At 47.8% G+C, this 21,656-nt stretch overlaps 4 protein-coding genes across 4 annotated transcripts; all 4 read right to left on the bottom strand.

The window, feature by feature from the left end:
* Positions 1-12: 12 nt before the first annotated feature.
* ONS95_012939 (uncharacterized protein) lies at positions 13-1,847 on the bottom strand (the record flags this gene model as incomplete). Its single annotated transcript, XM_058506560.1, has 4 exons — positions 13-1,096; positions 1,150-1,223; positions 1,293-1,359; positions 1,417-1,847. 4 exons carry the CDS (start codon positions 1,845-1,847, stop codon positions 13-15), a joined length of 1,656 nt encoding a protein of 551 aa, XP_058357290.1.
* A 318-nt stretch (positions 1,848-2,165) lies between these two features.
* ONS95_012940 (uncharacterized protein) lies at positions 2,166-3,612 on the bottom strand (the record flags this gene model as incomplete). Its single annotated transcript, XM_058506561.1, is given in 4 exon segments — positions 2,166-2,990; positions 3,044-3,184; positions 3,257-3,348; positions 3,366-3,612. The coding sequence occupies 4 exon segments, from the start codon at positions 3,610-3,612 to the stop codon at positions 2,166-2,168; spliced, it is 1,305 nt and encodes a 434-aa protein (XP_058357291.1).
* A 901-nt stretch (positions 3,613-4,513) lies between these two features.
* Positions 4,514-7,867, bottom strand: ONS95_012941 (uncharacterized protein). Its single transcript, XM_058506562.1, has 7 exons — positions 7,324-7,867; positions 7,140-7,237; positions 6,793-7,088; positions 6,561-6,743; positions 6,243-6,511; positions 5,490-6,190; positions 4,514-5,427 (listed from the first exon to the last, which is right to left on the bottom strand). Exons 1-7 carry the CDS (start codon positions 7,474-7,476, stop codon positions 4,749-4,751), a joined length of 2,379 nt encoding a protein of 792 aa, XP_058357292.1. The 5' UTR covers positions 7,477-7,867; the 3' UTR covers positions 4,514-4,748.
* A 2,477-nt stretch (positions 7,868-10,344) lies between these two features.
* ONS95_012942 (uncharacterized protein) lies at positions 10,345-10,840 on the bottom strand (the record flags this gene model as incomplete). Its single annotated transcript, XM_058506563.1, has 2 exons — positions 10,345-10,694; positions 10,834-10,840. 2 exons carry the CDS (start codon positions 10,838-10,840, stop codon positions 10,345-10,347), a joined length of 357 nt encoding a protein of 118 aa, XP_058357293.1.
* Positions 10,841-21,656: the final 10,816 nt, after the last annotated feature.

Below are 21,656 nucleotides of genomic sequence, written 5' to 3' on the forward strand. Positions count from 1 at the left end.
TTGTTAGGTTCCTCACTCCACCACATCCGTAACAAACTTTCTAAACTCCTCATTCCCCACCATCCTCTCCATGGCCCCAGACTCCAATCCACACATAACCTCAATCCCATCCCCTTCCAGCCTCGGAAACACAGTAACAACCCCATCCGCCGCCTCATACGGAACCCTAAACCCCTCGGGCTTCCCCAGACCACCCCACTCCCTCTCCCGCACTCTCATATCCGCCCAAGACGAAACAGTGATATCAGGGCCCAGGAAGCCTCTAGCTGCGAACTTGAAATCTTGAGCGTTGGGACGCGAGGAGAGAAGACCAATGGTGAGAGGGATGCGATTCGGTTTGTTTATGTCGTTCAAGGCGGTTCTGAGAGATGAAGCGGCGAGTTGGAGACCGGTAGAGGGGTCCGTGAGAGATGTGATGGAGAGTCGGGGAGTGAGGCAGCCGAGGACAGCGTTCCCGAGATAGGTGCGCGGAAGGGGAGGGGAGGTGCGGCTGCGGATGTTGCTTGCGAAGAGGGCTGCTGAGGTGGCTGTTTCGTCGATAGGCGATAGATTGCGGGCGGTGGACATGTGGTGCCAGAAGAATGCGACAACAGCGTCGTTGGTGGAATATGCTTTTACTTCTGCTTTTAGAGCAGCCAACATCGAGGGCGAAAATGTGAATATTTTTGCTGCCATTGGCGGCATTTGGAATGCAGTTGGTGGCGCCAAGTTTGTCTGATCCGCAGGTGGTGTTGGAGCTAGCATATATTCAGGAAAGGCGGCAATATTGTCTGTTGGAATACCGGCGCTCAATGGCGAGCGATCGTTCGAACTAGGATCGTGCTTTGTGAAGGGTCTTGTCCCAGAAATGGCACTGGTATTTCGTGCCCAAATCTCGAGAATGTGATCTCGTGCCGCTCCATCACAAACAGCATGATGGTTCCCGACAGTGAGGAGAAGTCCACCTTCTATGAAGTTGGCTTGCGCTGCGAAGACAGGTTGTGCCTCTTGGATGACTTGAAGTGGTGATACCAACGGAGTGGTAAGCTTCGAGAATGTGAAATTATCTTTCCTGAGATCCGCGAAGGAAGGGAGGATGGACGTAAGGTCTTTGTAACTACTGAGTGTAAGCACTTTTGGGTATGAAAAGTTGGGAGAGTGGATACGTACACAAAATTTACACCTCCCTTGCCTTCAACTACTTGGAGTCTCGCATCTTTGGGGTCGCTCCCCTTTTCCGGTCCCTTGACTGTGTTAGCTTTTGATCCACCAAGAAAGACTATCCAGACTGGCAAAACCTGGAAGTAACGTACCACATCGCCTGCAAGCCACGGTATAGAAGCAATCGTCTGAGCTAGTCCTCTTTTCAAATTTTCAAAGCTTGATATAAAAGTCAGAAACATGAAAGATGTCAGCTTTCTTGGGTCGGCCACTCACACGACAGACATATCCACCCCAGCCGGCAGAGGGAAGCAGAGAATCCAGCGACCACCATACAGACGGGGCATGTTTTGATCTATAGGCGACAGCTTCATCTCGATAGGGGCCTGTAGCTTGATGCCATACTCTTCAGGTGTGACGAGGTGGGACTTTTCGAGTGTTCTAGTTGAACCAAGTTCTTTAGTGGATGGCATCTTGATGTTACACTTATTAGAATGGACGCGTGTCAGCAGAAGAATGACGGCAAGTCGATCTATATCAAAAAATTTGTTTGCGCATTCATGCCAGATACTGGGACAGGTCGAGCTTATAAACCTTCGACAGTGAAGGAACTCTAGGGCTGCGGCCCAGCCCGAGAATTCCCCTGGGTCCAGGCACAACAGCACGCAATTGGCTGCGACCCAGAGGACACCATGAATTCTTATCATGTACCGTAGATGATCAGAGACGGTCCACTGAACAAGACGTCGAAGAAAGCAATTGGTCTTTTGTCACGTGTGGTCAAGGCGAATGATTGGCCATCTCGTCGATTTCCTCTTTCGGATTGGTGGATTTGGTAGATCAGGGGCTGAGATACATCCACATGAGCCCAGACAAGCCTATGCACGAGCTCGTTGGGAGCGGTGGAGATTGTGAACTAGGAACCGATCCAGACGCGTGTTTCCAGATTCGATTTATAGACTGAAAAGCAATGTTTCAAGCCATTCGTTGGCTCGGTGCCGAATCCTGTGCTAGCGAAAGCCTGTTCACACACAGTCAAATCTGAAAGCCTCCGGCTTTCCAAGTAAGGTTTGACTCCTACAATCTCTCAAAACCTGCGCATGAGCCTCGCCTGTCCCGGCAATCCAATCCAACTGCTTTCGCATCCAATTCCGCTGAGCTTCAGGAGTTGATTCTACACTACTTGCAACATACAGAGGCCAGATGAGAGAGAATTTGCCGGGATTATTTGATGATCTAGGTTTAGTTGGCAGGCATTGTGGCCAAAGGGATGTTGGTGAGGAGGAAGTGCTGGTGTACTTCAGTTCTGAGCAGTCGTAGCCGAGGAGGAAGGGGATGCTAGCGCAGATCTGCGAGACCATGGACTGGCTAATGGCGTCGATTTGGACCTTGCTGGTGTTTATTGCTCTGCTACTCAAGGCAGAGACTCGGGATATTATGGATTGAATGATTAATCGTGAGACTCGGTACAGATTCCACGTTCGTGCCACGTAGAGGTTTGGATATCGATGGAGCTGATCTGGAATAAATAGCCCAGTACGTATAGATGAAGTCTTTGGAGTTTCCATGCGCGTGATGGTGAAGTATGACCACTCGGAGGGAACCCCCAGAGCCCAGTTCGCGAGCTCGTAGTCCAGGTCTTCAGCGCTTTGAAGCAGCTCCGTTATCTCATCCTCTTCGACTTTCGCACTATATTTGAAGAGAAGTCCGTTGGCCCAAGCCTGCAAATTAGGTATATGCATAGTGTTTGAAAGCAATCTGTCTTCGATGTTCTCGTACGGCGCCAGTAACTCGCTACAAGTTTCAAAGATTGGATCGACAGGCGTGCAAGTCTGGACGTGACTTTGTGCCTGAAATATCATAAGAGTACATTCAGATGATAAGAGAAGAGGGCAACACATACAGCATTTCTTCGGATGAACAGGAACATCATACATGCCAAAGGGGTACGGAAATTCTCGCTGCCACGATTCTTCACCAAGGCTGTGGCACCATCAATATGAGTTCCCCAAGCGGGCAATGCTTCAGAATTGAATGTTATTGTCTGGAAAGTGTGATGTCAGTCAGTTCTTTATCAATAAAACGCTTTCAACATATTTGTCAGCGATAAACTCACCTCGTATCCAGAGACAAGCAGCACCGTATACAACGTCTCATCACTCTTCGCCTCAATCGGATCCTGAATAGTCTTCGCCAACTTGCAAGTGCCTGGGCATAATGTCTACCAGCAGTCATTTCTTCATCATAGCCACGCGAGAGAGACTTCATCCAGGCAGCATGCGATATTGCCTTTGTTGCCAACTGAAGCGCGGATCCTGACCTTGAGCGCGAGAACAGAGCTGGAAGTTGACTGTGAAGGTACCGCGTGTGATCTGAATCTACCAAGTTCTCGATAATCGTTTGATAGAAGAAACATAATCTCTGGTCTTCTTTTGAAGGAAGGAGTGTCCTTCCCGGACTGCGAGAGAACATATCTCCTTCCTTCGCGAAGGCGTCATGTGACCTGCCGAGAAGAAGTACAGTTCCGCTGTTCGCTGCTGGGCGGACTTTCTTTCTGCTGGATTTGGGAGATGTGTGCCGGAACATGAGATCGTTGATATCTCTGTAGCCGGTACATTGTCTGTTTGTTCTTACGCAGCGCGAACAAGAGGGTCGCTTTTCATCACACTTTGTAGCTTCTAGTCAGCACCAGGTACCTCCTGGAGTTCGTTCCTGTGTAGACCCAAGCTGACCTTCGTATGTAACTTCCTGCTCGAATCGTTAGAACCTATTCTCCGTCTCAGCGAATGCTTGGGCAACAACACACCTGCAATTCTCACACCCTCTACTCATCCTCCCCATGAACACCATGGTATCTCTCTACCCTCCGGCCCTTCTCACCCCTCAGCTTGACCCCTATCACCAGCCAAGGATCCACACTCCTCCCAAACCAATCACCTATTCCGCAGACGTTACCCAGACGGATCACAATACTATACGATAATCAATCAAGCTTACGGGAGTTTTCTGAAGGATTGTGACCATTGAGAAAAGGTGGATGAGATGCACATGCATAGGTACGGTGGCTTAGCCTCACTCAACGCGAACGCGAGATAATTAGGGGCTCGGCTACGCTACTGGAAACCTAAATTTTTAGTGGCTCGGCACGCCTTCTCGCTTGTGGTGGGGGCAGGACGCAGAGAACGAAACGGGTAAACATTGACATGTTACGATGTGGTTGCTTTTATTGGTTGGGACTCATGTATCAGATGTACGTGATATCATAGTGCAATATTGTCGTTCATGAGAGGAGCTTTCACGCTGTTATGTTTGAGTGAGGAGGTGCTGCCTGCCGTGGGCGGAATGTAAACAAGGGAGAATCTTGATCCTTGAGCCAGGGAGAATTATCGCAGTGGTTCATGGTATTTTGTCCTGTGTTTTGAACTCTGAATTTAATGAAAATACAGTCACTGTTAAGGTTTTTTGAGCCAAATACCCAGACGCCAGAGTTGAGAGGACGTCCAAGACTCCATCCGCTCAAAACACCCAATTTCCAAAAGTAAATTTTCCATTCGACTCCCACCCTCAGTAAACGCCAAAGCATCCAAGCCCTCAATTCCATTTTCCAATCACTGCATCCATTCATCTTCCGCTGGCAAATCTGTCCAAAGTCCTTGCCAATACTGCGGATCCAAACCCAACGGAAGTCTCCACTGCCCATCCGGCCCCATCTGCTGCTGTCCCGTCCACGCCAAACTACTATTATCGCCTAAACTCCCATTCACACTCATCGGTATCGGATTGTCCAGTATGAGATTCAGGAACTGTTCATCTGTAGGAAGCGAGAAATCACTTCCCAGTGGTAAATCAGGCGTGAAGTCTTGCATGGGATCTAAATCCCCATTCATGTTTAAACCATTGTTGGTAATGCTAGGTAGCAGAGCCGGATCGATGACCGGTCTCACGGGATACGTCGGTACAGGCATATCGGGTTCATTTGGCGTTTCGGGATATGGCGGAATAGTCTTCTGCTCGTCATATCTATGCCACGAGTCTGGCCTATTGATATGATTCGGCGCAGGGTTTTGCGATTTCGCGTAATTCTGCAGAGCGCGGTACGCAACTTGGTGGAAAAGACTGGCTGTGCGGAATGCGACTGCGTCGCGGTAATCGGGGTCGAATTTCTTGAAGCGGGAGATGACGCGGCCGAGGAGGTTGAGGTCTTCACGTGCGGAGGGAGTGCCTTTGTTTTGGAGGATGTTGATGAATACTACGTCGAGACTCCAGGAGACGTTGTTGAGGAGGTGTCTGAGAAGGAAAACTGTTAGGATAAGGTGGATAAAGAGTGGGGAGTGTGAGGGAGAGCGTACAATGAAAACATATGGCTATCCTCGTGGAAGTTCAGAAGCGAAATCCTCGCTCTTGCTGCCCCTACGCAGAGCGCTACACTTGAATGTATACGGTCAAAATCGTCTCTCAACTGTTCCAAGTTGGAACTCTGGAAGATGAACGAATGGATCACAATGACCAACTGGTAGTATGCGTAATGCAAGATGGTCAAATTGATCAGACCAGGATCTTTGTCAAAGAATTGGGCCTTCGTAGATTTGGTGATCTCCGGAATTCGCGACTTCCATGCACAAAGCTCGGAGTCCAGCTCTGAAATTAATTGGATCTCTTCATGAACATACTTCTGCCTTGCTTCTTTCGAATATAGCGTCGAGTAGACTTTACTTTGCATCTTTGCCAGGATGACTTGCTCGCGAATGCAATTCAACGTGACCCCGCTTTCCTCGAATGTCAGAGTTCCAACTCCATCCGCAGGCCTTTCTTCTGGGAGATCTATTGTGAAATCTGGACCTATCATAGGTGGTTTCCCGATACGAAGCGCGAGATCTTGGTCGAAAATAAAAGCTTGCCAGAAGAGTCGTCTTTCGCGGAGTTTTGATTGCTCTGTTTGCCTCGATCGTTTGCAAGGGGTGTGGTAACCGCCAAGTACCATCAGTTGAACAGCTGTCGATAGCAACATGACTGCAGAGTGATTCTCAGCGACCAAGAAGAAGAACAGAGCCTGGCGATATAATTAGTTTGTACTCGAACATAAAAACGCAGGGCAAACTTACCATTGAAAGCAACGCGCCAGCACTTAATGGATTTGGTTTTGACATTAAGATCGATGGAACCATACTCATCGCATTTCCCATGTATTTTTTGGCATCAGGAGAATCTTTCCTCTCACTATTTATGCGGAAAACCTGTGCCAAGATTACATTTATGGCAGCGTACCAGCCTCGAGATGGTGCTATTCCGGTTGTGTAGAATCTTTCGACTCCATCAATTACTTCCTGCTTGTCAAATATGGGCATATCCCGATTCAACGCCGAGAAATAGTCTACTTCATGTGAGCGCAGGTATAATTTGGTTGAGCAGGGGAAACGCACCATTAACACAAACGATCGCTACGTCTCTGCTGGGAAGCGGATGTGTAGATGTTATACGCTTGTCGCAGTGATCTCGAGGCCGTGATGATAGAGCCAAAGTGGAAACTTCTCGTCCAAACAAGTTGTCACCAACCAAATTGTTCACCCACCGAATTCCTGTGGGAGAGAAAACACAAAATGACCCTAAAAGATTAGCTTTTTCTTGCCCAGACCCTCAGAAATGAAAGCTCACCCGTGTATTCAACTTCCATCTCCGTCTCATCAGCATAATTCAACGGCTCAGCCTCCGTCGAGCCCAATGAGCCATTAATCGATATTGGCGGATCCCACATACTGACCATCTCATTATCCTCAAAGACCAAACCGGAAGCTCGACGTTCTGGAGATGCAACTTCTATTGAATTGACTGGATCCTGATGAATTTCGTTGTCCAGGCTGTTACTTGGTGAAGTTGACGATTTGGTTCTGGAAAAATCCTTCACCACACCTTCCATCTTGGCCAAGCGATCGACCATGTCCTTGTATGCCCTATTTCCTTCATTAATTTCGCATACTGTATCTAACGAGAATGGATCTTACGAGCGCCGAACCACTCTTTTCCTAGCTGTCTCATATCGGCATCCAGAAGGTTTGTTGGTACAATTCGTACAATGGGGCAGAATGCGGTCACATTTGACCTTACAGAAAGTTAATATGAAGTTTCTTGCATCCTTGATTCATCTTTCATTCAAGTTTTGAATTTTCCACATTTTTCCAAACATACCTTTCTAGCCCTGCAAATGGTACAAGCCCACCTCGCAGTCTCAACAACCCCATTCCGCTCCCCACCATCTTTCGAGTTCGGATTTGAATTCGAATTTGAGTTTGGAGGAGAAGTTCTGGCAGGCGAACTCGAGTTCGAGGACTCCATATTCATGACTTAGTCAGTAGTAAAGGTTCATCTGAGTCTCCAAGACGTAACAATGACACTCCCCATTACATTTATAAACCCAAGGCTGGTGGCGCCTCGAAAGTCTTTGAGTGAAAGCCAGACTGTGAGATGACGCTTAAGCAGCGGGGGTGCTGAGCCACTCGGAGGGGTTCACCTGGACCGGAAAATCAGTGGAGCCGGATCCCGAACGCGCAGTGCGCTTGTTTTCCTTGCTAGCTCCTTTAGCTGCTCCATCTCCAAAATGGATACCCAAGTATCGTCAAAGCCAAGAGTTTGCGCTTACAGCAGCAGGACTTAGTTCTGACAAATGCTTGAGTCACCCGCCAATCCTGAAGTTGGAAATACGATCCGTTTGGGATAGAAAGATATTGCAGTGCGGCGGAGTGCTTCTCCCATAATACAGATCTTCTCAGGGCGAGGTGTACAGTAGAACAAGCTTATTTTAGAGTTGTTTCCGTCTCATCCCGTCCCTGAAGGGGGTGGGGGCTTTAGCGAACTAGCCCCTATTTGACTCGCTTAAGAAACCAACATAGTAGAAGCAAGGCACAGCACTTCTCACTCGCAGAACGAGACAAAGTATCTTAGAGTCGAGCCTTTGCCAAGCCAAGCGCGTCTAACACCTCACCAGTTAATTGGCTTTGGCAGGTCTTGATGACATGAATAGTGGGACGCATATCAAGGAAAGAAGTCGGATATTTCCCACTTTTGACCAGCCACTGTGTAGACAAGGGTAGCATCTAATCAGATCATATCGGATCTTACTCGCCAGGAAATACGAAACTAGGTATCTGATTCGTGGATCTGACATTGGGAAAGCTTTGACGTAAGTTCCCCCGTCAGGGGTTCAGATATTGGTACGTGTTGTCCATTTGAAGAGAGTCTCATCACACTGCAGGTAGATATGCATCTTCACGCCCTCGGAGCCGGTTGATTCCAAGAACGCAGTACGGATACTGCGACACAGATTTTAGTGACAACTCTAGATCAATTAATTTGACCTTGTAGGGGCAGGAAAATAATTAGCAATGGAGACTTGACTCTCTGGGCCCGATACCGTACGCATCAAATATGAGCTACCTCCGCCTCCTTCCTACTTCACCAGACAATTACTCCTCCTTTGGTATACCATCATGAGAGTAACCACATGCATCTCAGCAGTCCGCAGAAGATACGCCAAGAAAAAAACAAGTATTGTGCGCGACGAAGAAGAGGAAGAAGACAATACATCAAGATTAAATTACAGCTAGCAAAAGTAGTCTTCTGCCCTTGACGCTCCAAATGGGTTATATTCTTGTCAAAGTTACTATCTAGCAACGACCCTGCCAGTGATATGCTTCCTCACAGCACAGATAGCCTGCCAAGATCACGGAGCTTCATCCGATACCACTAAATCATCACATCTTTGAACCTTTCTCGGAGCCTGCATACAATTGCATGATTCAATTTTGCACCGTACTTTTAGCATGTACTCCAGTCAGGCGAGCTTCTTCGGTCCATCATTTCCATACCTAATTAGAGGCGAAATGAGCCCAACGCCCACGGATAGTAAAGCGCTTCTCTAAATAGATAGTCGGGTAGCTATCTAGCGTTTGTCAAGTCTTTAAGGGGTTATCAATGAAGAGTCTAACGAGAGTCTACTTCTTATTAAGCCAGGGGTCGCGGTTAACGTTAGCTTAGCTTTGTATTATATTTGAGTTTCGATCGCATCTTTCCTCTAAGGTAGGTATAGTAAATTCTCGTTTCTGATGGAATGATAGATGTCACGTTACTTAAAAGTCAGCTGACCAAAAAGGGGTGTGTTGCCTCGCTTTATTTGCTTTCCTACCTCTTAGCAATCTTCTATCATGCGACTTTAGGATTTGTGTCTTCCTGTCCAAAAGGCAAGTTAACAGCGGCACTCTCAAGAAATATAAGCGATGACATGTCACCAGTGCCATGGGGATCAAGCAGCACCAGAGCGGCAGAGCCACAAAGTTTTGAAGAACTGCTTCATTAAGATCTGTAGAAATATGCCCAAAGAGAAGAGATAACCCCAGAAGAGTGAAGAATGAATGTGTCAAGGAAAAGAAGGAAATCCAGCCCTGTCCGATCCCACCTTTCCATCCCACCCATTTCATCAATCCATCATCCAGTTCAATTTCTTCCCTTCCCAGTCCCAATCCAATCCCCATATCCTTCCCCTAATATCCAAGCGCAAGAAGGACTCCCAGAAAATGCATCACCAAACCACCCTCCCTCCAAAATCATCCCCAAGAAATGAAGCGAACCGCTATCTATGCCCACAAAACAACAAAACTTCCCAAAATATGCTGATGCGAGTCGTATACCCAAGGAGATAGATGTAACAAACCCCCAAGATGCGCCATGTCTATGCGTCTATTCCCAATCCATCTAATCTAGAAGTCAAAAGACAGAAAAGAAAGAGCAGAAACGCCGGTCTATGATGATGCCGATGCAGTATGCTGTGTGTTGAAAATGCTGGCGATAATGCGATGCGATGCAGTGTAAATGCCGAGAATATTCTATATGCTGCCTGCCTGCCTGCCCAAGGGGAAAAAAATGAAGAACTCCGGAATGTTTTTTGTCGTGAGACGATGCGTTTAATTCTATGATGCGATGTATCCGATGCGATGCAATGCTGAAAGTGAAGGTGAAGCGAATTGGCGATGTTGAAATTGTCGAAGCGAGAACAGGGGAGAGAGAGGAAAAGGGAGCGATCTCCTCCTCGCAACCAATAAAAGGTAGCTGATTGGTTGTTTGGATGGTAGGCGAGTCTGTCCGTGCCCAGTGGTTTGGCGAAGCGAGATCCCCTCCTCAACTCTTCCAACTCAAAAGCCAAGCGAGGTGGTGCGCTTAGTTGTAACCTCCGCGTCCATCCTCCTCCTCATCGTCATCGGGACCCTTGTTGTAACCTCCTCGTCCGAAGTTGGCGAATGAGGGGGTGTTGTTGAGGGTGCGGGATTCGTCGTCGGAATCGGAGGACGAGGCGGGGCCGTTGTAGCCGCCGCGGCCGGAGTTGGTGAATGTTGGGGTGGAGGTGGTGGAGGTTGTGAATGCCATTTTGATATTTGGTTTGGTTGTGTGGTTTAGATATTTGGATGGAGGTGCTGTGGATGTGAAAGTGTGAGGATGTTGATAGTAGTGTTGTGAAGTTGAAGCGAGGTCAGGATCTGAAGTAAGTGATTGGTTGTTCGAAGTGAAGACTGTAGACTGTAGACTGTTGAGACTGTGAGTTGATGATGATGAGAATAGAAAGGAATGAAACGACGAGGCCCAAGCCCCTCTATATACTTCTCACCTCACCTCACCTCACTCCCTTCCTCCCTCCTCAAAACCACTTACTGCGCATCTATTCCATCCCACACGTAAACCCCAAGGTGGTGCAAGTAAGAAAAGTCTATCAAACCACTCAGGTCAACACTAACTGTCCGGCCGTCAAGCGTCAACCGAGCCCGGACTGAGCCCCAAGCCCCCGACACAAACTCAGAGCGTTACAGTCATCAGCGTCATGTAATCAGGACCCGGCAGGGATGTGTTTCTGCAGTACAAGTCCGTACAAGTCCCAGCTACTAGGAGTTCCATTCGTCCCCTGTCTGTCTACCGTAAGCCCTGTCTTAGCCTATCCGGCCAACTGGGTGCATGCCCGCCCGTCGTTGCGATTTCCCAAGATGGGATTTTCTGCGTGTTGCGATCTGTTAGTGGCAGAATCTATCGACATTGGAAGGCACAGGAAATGCTCAGCGCGGCACATGGACCCCAAAATACTAAATGTACCTAATCAAAAGACCCCGTATCTTGATTGCCCAAAACACTTTTGCTATTGTCTAAGTTGCCAAAAACCTAATTTACTGCATATTTTTTCGGTTGCAATTGGGGGTGGCTAGCGATTGTGTCCAGGCTGGAATGGGATACATCTGCACACTGCAAGGCAATGCGTAACCCCCTCCCACACCGGTGACAAAAGGCGTGGGTCCGGATTAGTTTTTCCCTCGTACCTGCAGGAACACAATCGATCTTTCCCACGCGGTCTTGACACCCTGTCCTGGACTCCTGGCGGCCAGTAAACACACCTCCAGTAACCCCTTTTGCAAAATGATTCGGTCCCCAAACACTCCCACTCGTGATACGCTACACACTGCGCACCCACACCCACGCAGGCAGGCAGGCAGGCAGTCAACGGCCCGGTAAGGTCAGATCAGATCGGCCTTCTGGAAATGGAACACGGGCATGGACGGATGCCATAGGGCTGAGAAAGCACGGTACTCCCGATTTCCTATGCCTGGTTTGCGCGCTGATAGGCTGGGATGCGTGAAGCGCGCAGTGGCCAGGGTGCTCGCTCCTCGGCGTCTCTTTCTTCCCCTTCCCCTGGCGCGGTGCGGTGCGAGTGAGATCAGAAAAGTGTGGGTTTGATGCTGGATAGAAGGCTTGGAACGGACCCCAAATTAGAGATGACTGATTGCTTGAGTGGATGCTGGAACTTGGAGGGGAATATGTTACTGGTAGGGTTATCACAGCCACAGCGTATAAATAACCGGGTTGGTTAGGCGGGGTGTGATTGGGTTGTTGGGGTGTGGCTGGCGTAAGCTGACTGAACTGATGGAGATAGACTTTTGGCCTGAGGATGTGATCACTTGAATGGATTAGATTGGAAGAAGAGACGTATAGAATAGACAGATGCAGAAGGTGGAAGGAGAGTGGATGTGTCCCTGGAGGTGATATGCCCCGCTATGTCTTAACGCCACGCCCTATGCTGTCCTATGTGAGGGCGTTGATGCACCTGCATGGAAGTTTGACAGAAGGTCAGAAGGTCTTGGCTAACCCCTCCATCTTCTCCAAGAAAGAGTCAAGTGGGGGTAAACAATTTCAAATCGGCGACGACAGCCAACCTCAACTCGTGCTCAGCGACTTCGCATTTTCTCACTTTCAATTGGTCGGTTCAACGGCTCATGGACTTAACAATGCTAAATTCCTTAGGGAGGTATGCGCGTCGCTGTAAGATTTGGTAGTCGGCAATGATGACTATCAAAAATACCTCTCCCGGCAGATACGTTTTTGTGTGGTTGCCTCTGGGATGACTCTTCCGGCGATGAGATTGTTACAGAACGTGACAAGAAAAGAACTACACGGTCTGAAGGACCGCAGTAAGACCAACAAAGGGGTAAGACTTGTAGGCAGAGCAAGTCATCAAATGCAGCACAGTTGCATCATAGAGTTGCACAAAATACATTCCTGAGATCGGGTATTGGAAAGATTGCACCGCCGCCTCGACTGTTGACAAAATACCTCTGCCAAGAATAAACTCTTTCGAGGAAAAAAGCAAAAGTGCAAACCCGAATTAGCGGTGCGGTGTACAGTGCAATAACAAGCATGTTCCTAAGGAGATATTTCTTGTTTTGTGATCTGTTCTCTAACTTTGGGGGTCTGAAGCCCTGAGAGATGCTTGGCAGGGAACGGCAAATAAATCATCCATGAGATAATAGGATATTCATTGTACAGTAATGACTTTCAAGTACAGACAAGTAACAAAAGTACCATCTCCAATGCCCCAAACGGGCTGTTTCTTAGTTGCGACTTTTCTTTGACTGGTTTCAACTAGCTGTTCTGTGATATCCATTTCCTGGACCCCTAAACTCAATCGCTGGAGCCTGAACCCTGATACTGTACTACGATTAGGGAAATGCCGGACAGATGTAAAGCAGTGATTGAGGCGCAAGGGGCACATACAAAATATTAGAGGAATTGAATAAAGCAGCATTGCCAAGTATCTAAAGAACACAGGGGGGTGCACGGACTAGAATTCCGGAATAGTTTATGCCTGTACGAAGTACCTAGCGAATGTGCTGTGCCAGTGCCAGTGTAGGACCCGAGCAGCCACCCCTGTGTGGATCACGCCATATCTCTTACCAACAAAACACACACTTTGTATTTCCCCTCGATTCTATCTCCAGAACAATCAATCTTTCACCTCAATCCAACAATTCCGAAAGATTATCTCTTGACCTTCATTCTCGGCGACGGCGTCCTCCGATTCTGACAAATAAATCAAAAAGCGGGTCTTCGTCTGATATCTTACTCTCATGGCGGCACTTCTCCCACTCAGCCAGCCTCAAGCACCAAACCCCTCCAGAAAAATCCCACCTCTCACTCCCCGCTTACTTATCCACTCTCCTATCTCCATTATAAATCGCACGAGCCACATCTCACGATCAGGTCTGAGGTCCCCGATGCATCACGTTTATACCCGTTGACGTTCAACCGGGCCGTTGAGTTAGACAGCTCGGCTGCACTGTGGCTCAGGCCTTTGAGGCTGGCTGAGGAATACTTGCAACGTGAAATGTGGAGCCTCAGGTACAGTGATGCTGGACAGAGAAGGGACTTGAAGGTAATTGCGCCCGATTCTGCACGAGTGACATTTCGCCGAGATGATGATGATGATGAGAGAACAAGAGAATTGGCGCGTATGGTACGGACGCTCCGTAAACTTCCACTGTGAAACATAGGTTTCGCTTACATTTTACTGGGATGAATCTCACGATGTGAAGATTTTCAGGCAAGAAGTTTCGCTTGGCTTACATACAATATCAAAGGTCAAATTCTTGTGCTTGAAAAAAGTCAACATTGGTCACGGGAGGCGATATGGGCTGTCTTCGTAAGCAATGATTCTTGGGTAATACTGCAAGGTACCTAATGTACCTACCTACCTCTGCTGCGCTACAACCGAGACGAGACGAGACGAAACGTTACATATCTCACTTTCATATCGCTGAATGCATCTTCACGAGGTACTTTCACGATGCGGCGAAACCTATTTCCTTTCGTCCTGCTCAAAGGTCCTGCGAAAAGGGACTTTACGTCTTTGCAGGGCACAGTACGGAGATAGACTGTTCTCTGCAGAAAAAACCCAAATCCATTCAACACTGGAATGAAATATTCCTTTTCGGTCTATCGACAGGAGGGTCCTTCAAATACGCCTCAAATACGAGACCTCGACTTCAATTGGTCAAGATCTCATCTGAACCTCCTGTCAAATTCTCGCTTCCAGACGCTGGGCCGGAGCTCTCCCCGCCGCTGTGGAAATCACAAAGAATACGCGGGACCTTCACACATGTATTCGTGTTTCTCGCTCATCAAAACTGTTTACTTTTCTGAAACCAGTTCTATTGCATCTTTGATGTACTGTACCCCAAATACAAGTTCAACCAGAATTATTTTTAATTTATTCTGTTTCTATTTACAGAAGCAGATCCTACACTCTGGCAAGGCAGGCATCCCCGTAAACCACGAGCCGAGCTCGTTCATCAATTTCTTTCAGGCTTCTTTCGGGTTGCTAGCTCTACAGGGCGTGGGAGGGAGGCGCAGACGGATTTGTGGGATGTGGGGGAAGAATTTCTCAGTGTCTATTGTTCCGTCGTCTGTTTCAAATGGGATCATTTCTTGGAGCTTGAATTAATCTTGATTTCAATTCTCATACAATGTGATTTTTTGGGGTCGACTTAATTCACCTTACTTTACTTGCCTTACCTTGCCTCGCCCTGTATGTGGGTGGTGAGAGGAAGGTCCCTTATGCAGCGCCTCCGGTAGACTGTGGAATCTGGTATGAGACTGACTATTGGCTGGATTGTACGACGGTGTGTGCATACAGTACGACTGGCCCCGATTGGTTTCTACAACGACGGAGGATGGGTACAGCAGGATACGGGACGTTGCAAAATAGGTAGCAATGTAGAATGCAGGAGAGCGGGATGCATGTCATGGGGGAATAATTCAATGCCGAAAACTCGTACGATATTTTGGACTTAGCGAGCGCTTTCATACGTCATTATACTTGCTGTCACTCGTCAAGTTCATTTCACACTTTCACTGCCTTAACTTTTGTTCCCAGGACTGCACGCTTAGACGTACCTGTGGGATTGGAGTCTCTCCACGTTCAAAAACTCAAATACACATACGGACACTTAACGGAATCCGAGCCGCCGGAGCCAGAAGTCAAAATAGGGAAGGTCGTTCCAGTTCAATGATATTTTTATGGTACTTAGACCTATGGTAGGCTACAGTAAACAGTGATGTGTTTGTTTTGATTGGATTGAAGCGAGCTTGGCCGTCGGCTAGCGATGGAATAGAGGGGAGGAGAGCGGCCCGGAAAGCTCGGGCGGGGCAGGAGGTGGATGTGACTCTTATCAAGCGGAAAGGTCACTTTGATATTTAGACAGCCAGATGATAGGAAGAATAGAAAAAGAGAACTTCTAAATATTCTGGTTGGTTACTTGTGATTGTGTATCAATGTGTGGCTCGGCTTCTTTAGAGGGCTAGTGGAATGGTAGCTTCACAAGAAGGGATGCTAAAAAGAGACTAGGGATACCTTCTTTTCCAAGTGTGATTTCCCCTCCTCTAGCCTTTCTATCTTTCCCATCAGACTGCATGTAGCGTAATACCTTCCATCTATGTCTCGATTCCCAAATTCCGTATCTGCACCTTCATCTGCATCTCCATAACCCTCGAAAAGCAGTTCAAGAGAAAGAAAATCGTACCACTTCCCAAGAGTCGATTCTTCATCCACCAGTAAGAAGCCATCAACGTAAGGCTTGAGCAAATTACTCATCCAGATCCCACATTCGTGGGATTCTGTCTTAATCGACTGGTGGGGTTTACCAGCTGGCTGCAGCAATAGGCTTTGATGGAGAGGTAGAGTACCGTGGTAGGAGAGCAGTGAACTGAAACCGGGAGATTAATCATCGAGAAGTGGAGAGACTATGCAAGAACAGACAGGGTCGACACGTTTCTTGCACGCTTCGGTGGCATTTGGGGTCGTACCGTATGGTCCGGTAGACATATCTCGCTGGGCTGTCCTGGTCCTGGCCTCCTTGTGGGCCGTGTGTGGTGGTTAGGTAGCTGCATGGAAGGCTCAGAGAAGTCTGTCTGCATGACTGTGGAGAAGCCTTGCCATGCCTTGCCTTGATGTTAAGCCTTGATGCCCAGAAAGGGAAATCGGATATCGAGATTCGATAATAAATACGATTATCGATCTCGTCTAAGCCTTGGGATTGGGGCCCGCGAATCTGAGACACCCACTTACTTCTCCACACACACAGAAATATACATCTCCTCTCTTCTTCATCGAAATCGAAAGCCTGATAAATTAACCATCTTTTGTTTCTGGGTCCTTTCATGAAAACGGGCGTCTGCACACGCATGTCGGAGCATTACTAAGTCAGTAGAGAACATTCGGTGCATTGCTTTAGAACGTCGTTACAGTAGCTGCATGGCCGCAGTTCGGTAGCTTCGAAGCCAAAACAGAGGGGAAGGCTATTGGGTCGGGAATCGGGCGGGGAGTTGGGGGGCCGTGGGGCCGGCTGGATTGGATTCGATATCCAGGCTTCTTTTGCACTGTGGCTATCGTCTTTTGTCGTCAAATATCCCTTGCCTAAATAATGGGAGGCTTTGATATTGTAGTCTGGACACTGAATTGATGTTTGAGACTGAGCATTCGACTCACGAATTTGAGTTGACGAGGAGATCTAGGTTTAGTATTTTGTTAGTGGGGATTATTCACTCTGCCTTGTGGCTTTCTGAGGATGAATGATGCGAGATGGGGGATGCATAAAGGCTTCTGCTGAGTATCGGGATTGGCATTTGGATATTAGCTTGGATGCAATATTTTGTTTGGCCAGGCTGACGGCGGAGTGGAGACATTTGTGATCGAGTTGGCACCGTGGTCAGGAACCGAAAACGTGGTTTGTTTCTGCCTGTATTGACTACTCAGATGGATGTGAGACATGTTGAAGGTGGGTGGGAGGAACAATTGGGTTCGGGACGGGTACGTGTGTGGGTTGTCAGCATTCCTCGAAGTTGTCAGCAGAATGTTGTTTGCCCATTGGAGGGGCGGCAGAACGAGAGAGAACCAATGGATGGGAGACGGAGAAAGGAGCAGGGCGTATGAGTGTTACGATACACCCGCCGGTATTTCTGTCCAGCCCTACGGAAAGCAAATCGAATGGAGTGTCTTACGTCGGCCAGGTGTGACAGAAGGAGGCTGAAGTCCCTGACGAAACAAAAGAATCGGACCCAGTCGTCAGGGATGGTTTGCACTTAAGTGCCGGTATAGTCAGCAGTACTGCAGATCAATAGTTGAAGATATATTTTCGACGAGGCTGGGGCGTGTAGTCGGTATGATCTTTAGTGACTCTGTTGGGGGCCGTGGGAATTAGTAACAGCGTGTGCCGATGGTCATGGGATCTGAGGCTCGTATCACCCATGATTATTTTAGAAACGTGCTTTGTTTCCCTTTTGCGGTTTTTTTCTGGTGTGTAGATGACGGTGATTATGGGAGGCGATGAAGTCGGTGACGGTTCTCATGGTGCAAGAGAAGTGCAAGATTCACACACGGTGATAAAGCAGGTGAGAGAGGTGTAAGACGAGATGGCGATATTGTCATCATGAGCTGACTACATACCCGCTCCCCAGCACGACGGCAATCAATCTTTCGAAAGACTCACAAGTTAGTCACAGAGATAGGCAACTCGGTTGAATACGCAAGCAAAACGCAGATCATTGTCAAAATCGTTTTCAGTCTCACTTGTTCTTTTTCAATCCAGCCTTCATGACTGGGCTTTCAAGCACCTTCTTCCAGTCATGCAACATACCTGTATTCATGACGCTGAGTCTAAATTCTTCTCCAGCTCTAAATTTCATCTCTGCGACGTAACTTTCAATTGCAGAGACTTGGGATTGTGTGGTCGTCGTCAGTGACTCGACGAGTCTGCCTGCATCGATGATGGAATGGTTGAGTCTTTGCCCACGTTCGGCATCTAGGCATCAGTAGCTGACAGTCACAAAGGAAACGTAGCGTACATTAAGTCATCGGATGAGTCGCGTCTCCAATGAGAGTAACTCTCCCATTCTTGTTGTCCCAATTATGCTCAGTTAGGCTGGGATCCCACACCGAGAGGTCGAAATACCAGGCGGCTTCATCTTCAGACACCCACTCGAATGTGCTCTTCCGTGGTTCGCAGTATTCCTTCGATTTCTCTTTCACTTGTGCAAGTCTCGCCTTATTCCCAAGTTTCTTCCTTGCTGTTCTATCGATGAGTTCCAAGAAATGTAGAAGAAGAATGTCCAGTCTTCCGGTTTGTCCACCTCCGACGCATCTTGCAGTCCAAAAAACGCGAAGTATCCGTCTGGATGCGGTGCAGCTATGTAGAGAGGATGAAAAGAGCGCAGAAAGAGTGCTTGTTCGCTTGTAAATTTCGACTGTACGAAAGTCGCAGAATATGGAAGTCGAGTTGAAGCTGCCTTTTCCGGTCCAAGGAGAAGGGACCGAACAGTCGATTTTGCGCCATCTGCACTAACAATCAACCTGCCAGTAACATTTTCGCCATCTCCAAAAACAGCCGTGACCCTTCTCCGTCTTGTTCATACACCAGATGTTTCAATCGCTTGTTCCATCGTATGTCGAGTTCTTTCGATAACAGGTTCCGCAGTTTCGAGCGTCGCAGGCGATGGAAGTTCGGGACCTCAGGTGCGCTCAATATTTTGCCTGCGCCATTGAGGATAGCTAGGTTGTCGATGGCTTTGGTTGGGGCATTCGGGTCGACTTGTACGGATTGAAATTTGGCGCTGGAGGAATCTGGCATCAACGAGTTCAGGGTGGACACGCCCCAGTGAAGTCCATGTTCCAATCTCTCGCGCTAAGGGATGATATCGCAGCATTCTTTTCGAAGACGATGACCGGAATGCTTTTCTATCTCTTGTTAGTTGGGATGGTTGCTTTTGGTGGCAAAAATACCAAGGTATGTTGGCATCTTCTTCAATCCCTGGGCATCGCAAGGCCAGGGCCGGTACAGCCTGAAAAGATTCAGTGACATGGCGGTGTAGAACAGCGGCATGTCGGTTCGAACCTACCGGCTCCAATGATGACGGGAAGACCAGCATCCTGTGGAACGTCGCCTGTTCTGTATTCCATAGCAGAGATGGGGAAATTCTGATCGCGGGGTACTTTTCAAGACAAGGGTTCGTAGATCCAAGACCTCAAGGACATTGTCTTCATTTATCTTTCTGCGGAATATCAACGTACTTACAGGTGATAAGGAACGACAAGTATATCAAATGAAAATGAGAAGAAAGAGATGTACTTGTAAAGCAACTGGAAAGGGGTAACTGAAGACAGTGTACTTTTTCCTGGAAACTTGGAATCGCTTCAATTGTGCGGCGCGAGCCACAATCTGGGCAAAGTCCCTCGGAGCACTGTCCGGCCAAGAGAAGCCAAAGGTGTCTAGAGACCAGTCAAATTCATATGGATATCGAGCCTGGATAATTTCATGTGCACCATTGCGAAGACCTGGAACAGAAATGGAGGAGGTTGAGAGATGGCCTCGAAGGAGGTTTAAATGAACGGATCGTCCCGTGCCTAGTGTAGGTAGGATAGCGCTGGTCTCCACTGTAAATGTCGCCCGAGCGCTGGGTATGTTCAGGAACATGTCCGCTAGAAAGGCGAACTGTTCAAGGGGAAACCCCAACGCTATCTCTTTTTCGTAATCCAAAAAACTTCTATTACAAAAGCCTCTTTCACTTTAAAAAAGTCTGCAACTAATCGATGCCCTTGGCACAAGTAGGTAATTATAACGGCAACACATTCCACTGTTCCTCTCCTGGCGCATGTTCAACCGATCGATGTCCAGCAGTGTTGGTACTTAGTGGACGGTCTGAACGTTTCCGGTGCTGAAATCGGCACATCTGTCTTGCAATTCAACGAACGCATTTTTTGTGTCAAATGTGGGGGCTTGTACATTGCAATCATGCGACTTCCCCCGGTAGCAAATGAAACAAATTTGTATCACTAGTACTTAATCCCGTCTCCTTTTGAGTAATCAATGTTGCGAAATAAATCCAAGTCGCTTCTCGTGCCCTGTCAATTTTCTAAGCGACTACCTACTTCACTGAAACAAAATTGAACCAACACCAACGGGAACCAATGCCAAATAACAAAATTTTATGGGAAGTTTTTGGAGTAGCCAGGTAGTCTCATACAATATTACTCTTTCTTACTGATGGATTGTGTTGTTTTGAAATATCCCTATAGAATATAATCCCTACCCAAGTTCCACAATGCTTCAGCCCGACATCAGTATTCCGTTGTACAAGTCACACATGTGCATATGCGCCACGAAAGCACATGACCAGCCACAAAACAGATGAATCTTTCAGCTCTACTCAAGCGCCGATTTCGAAACCACATGTCGTTCTCCGATCCCGTCAAAATTTGGATCACATACCCAGCCTTCTGTCTCCCTCTTTTCAGTATACCCATACATCAAAATGCGCATATACGTAGTGAGTCTGTCAGGAGGTAAGTCGACATGTCCTCCTGTAGCCTTCCCCTCGGCGTCTACTGGATAACAAAAGCGGCATATTTGCATCCCAATCCTATGGAATTTACTGACTGATCTGCAGTGCGATGGGACTTTGACGTCAGTGGTGATGATACTGTAGCCAGTTTGAAGCAAAAAATCCAGGATACGATCGACATCATCAAGGCAGATTTTTACTTGACATATTCTGGAAAACAGATGACAGACGAGCGAGATCTAAAGTACTATCGAATCGGAGAAAATGCCACAGTTCACATGGTACTCATAACTATTGCGAAGACGAGATTCCAGAAGGACGACATGATAGACACCAGTCCCATGCCGACAGCGGTTGACAATCCATCCTTGTTTGAACAGCCACAGAATTCTCGAAAGATCCGAAGGCAAACCCAAAGGCCTGTTCACAGAGCCGTTGCAGATCCGAAGCTTCTCTTTGACGACGACGAGTGTCTTCTCAGCCCTGAAACTTACTACGAAAAGCTCGACAGCCGCGAGATGACCGTTATGGAAAGCTCGGAGTATTTTAAAACCGCCGGGAGATTCAACAATGATGCTATCAAGAGCGCAGACGGCATGTATGCAAGTTCTCACTGCAGCTTGGAGGTTTGGAGGTGTCTCGATCGGTATTTTGCTCGCAAGGCCTCGTTTGACCCGACGGCTTCTCCAGACACCGTACTGAGTCTTGGCAAGAGTTACATGGTTCTATGTAATATTCTCAACATGCTTGAAGATTTAGATATCGACCTCGTGACGGTTCTGATTTTCCGGTCAACCGGCATTGCAGAAATGGTCGAAGTGCCC

This window comes from Cadophora gregata (assembly GCF_030347475.1).
Source record: "Cadophora gregata isolate MNR1 chromosome Unknown scaffold_7, whole genome shotgun sequence".
NCBI classification, from domain to species: Eukaryota; Fungi; Ascomycota; class Leotiomycetes; order Helotiales; family Ploettnerulaceae; genus Cadophora; species Cadophora gregata.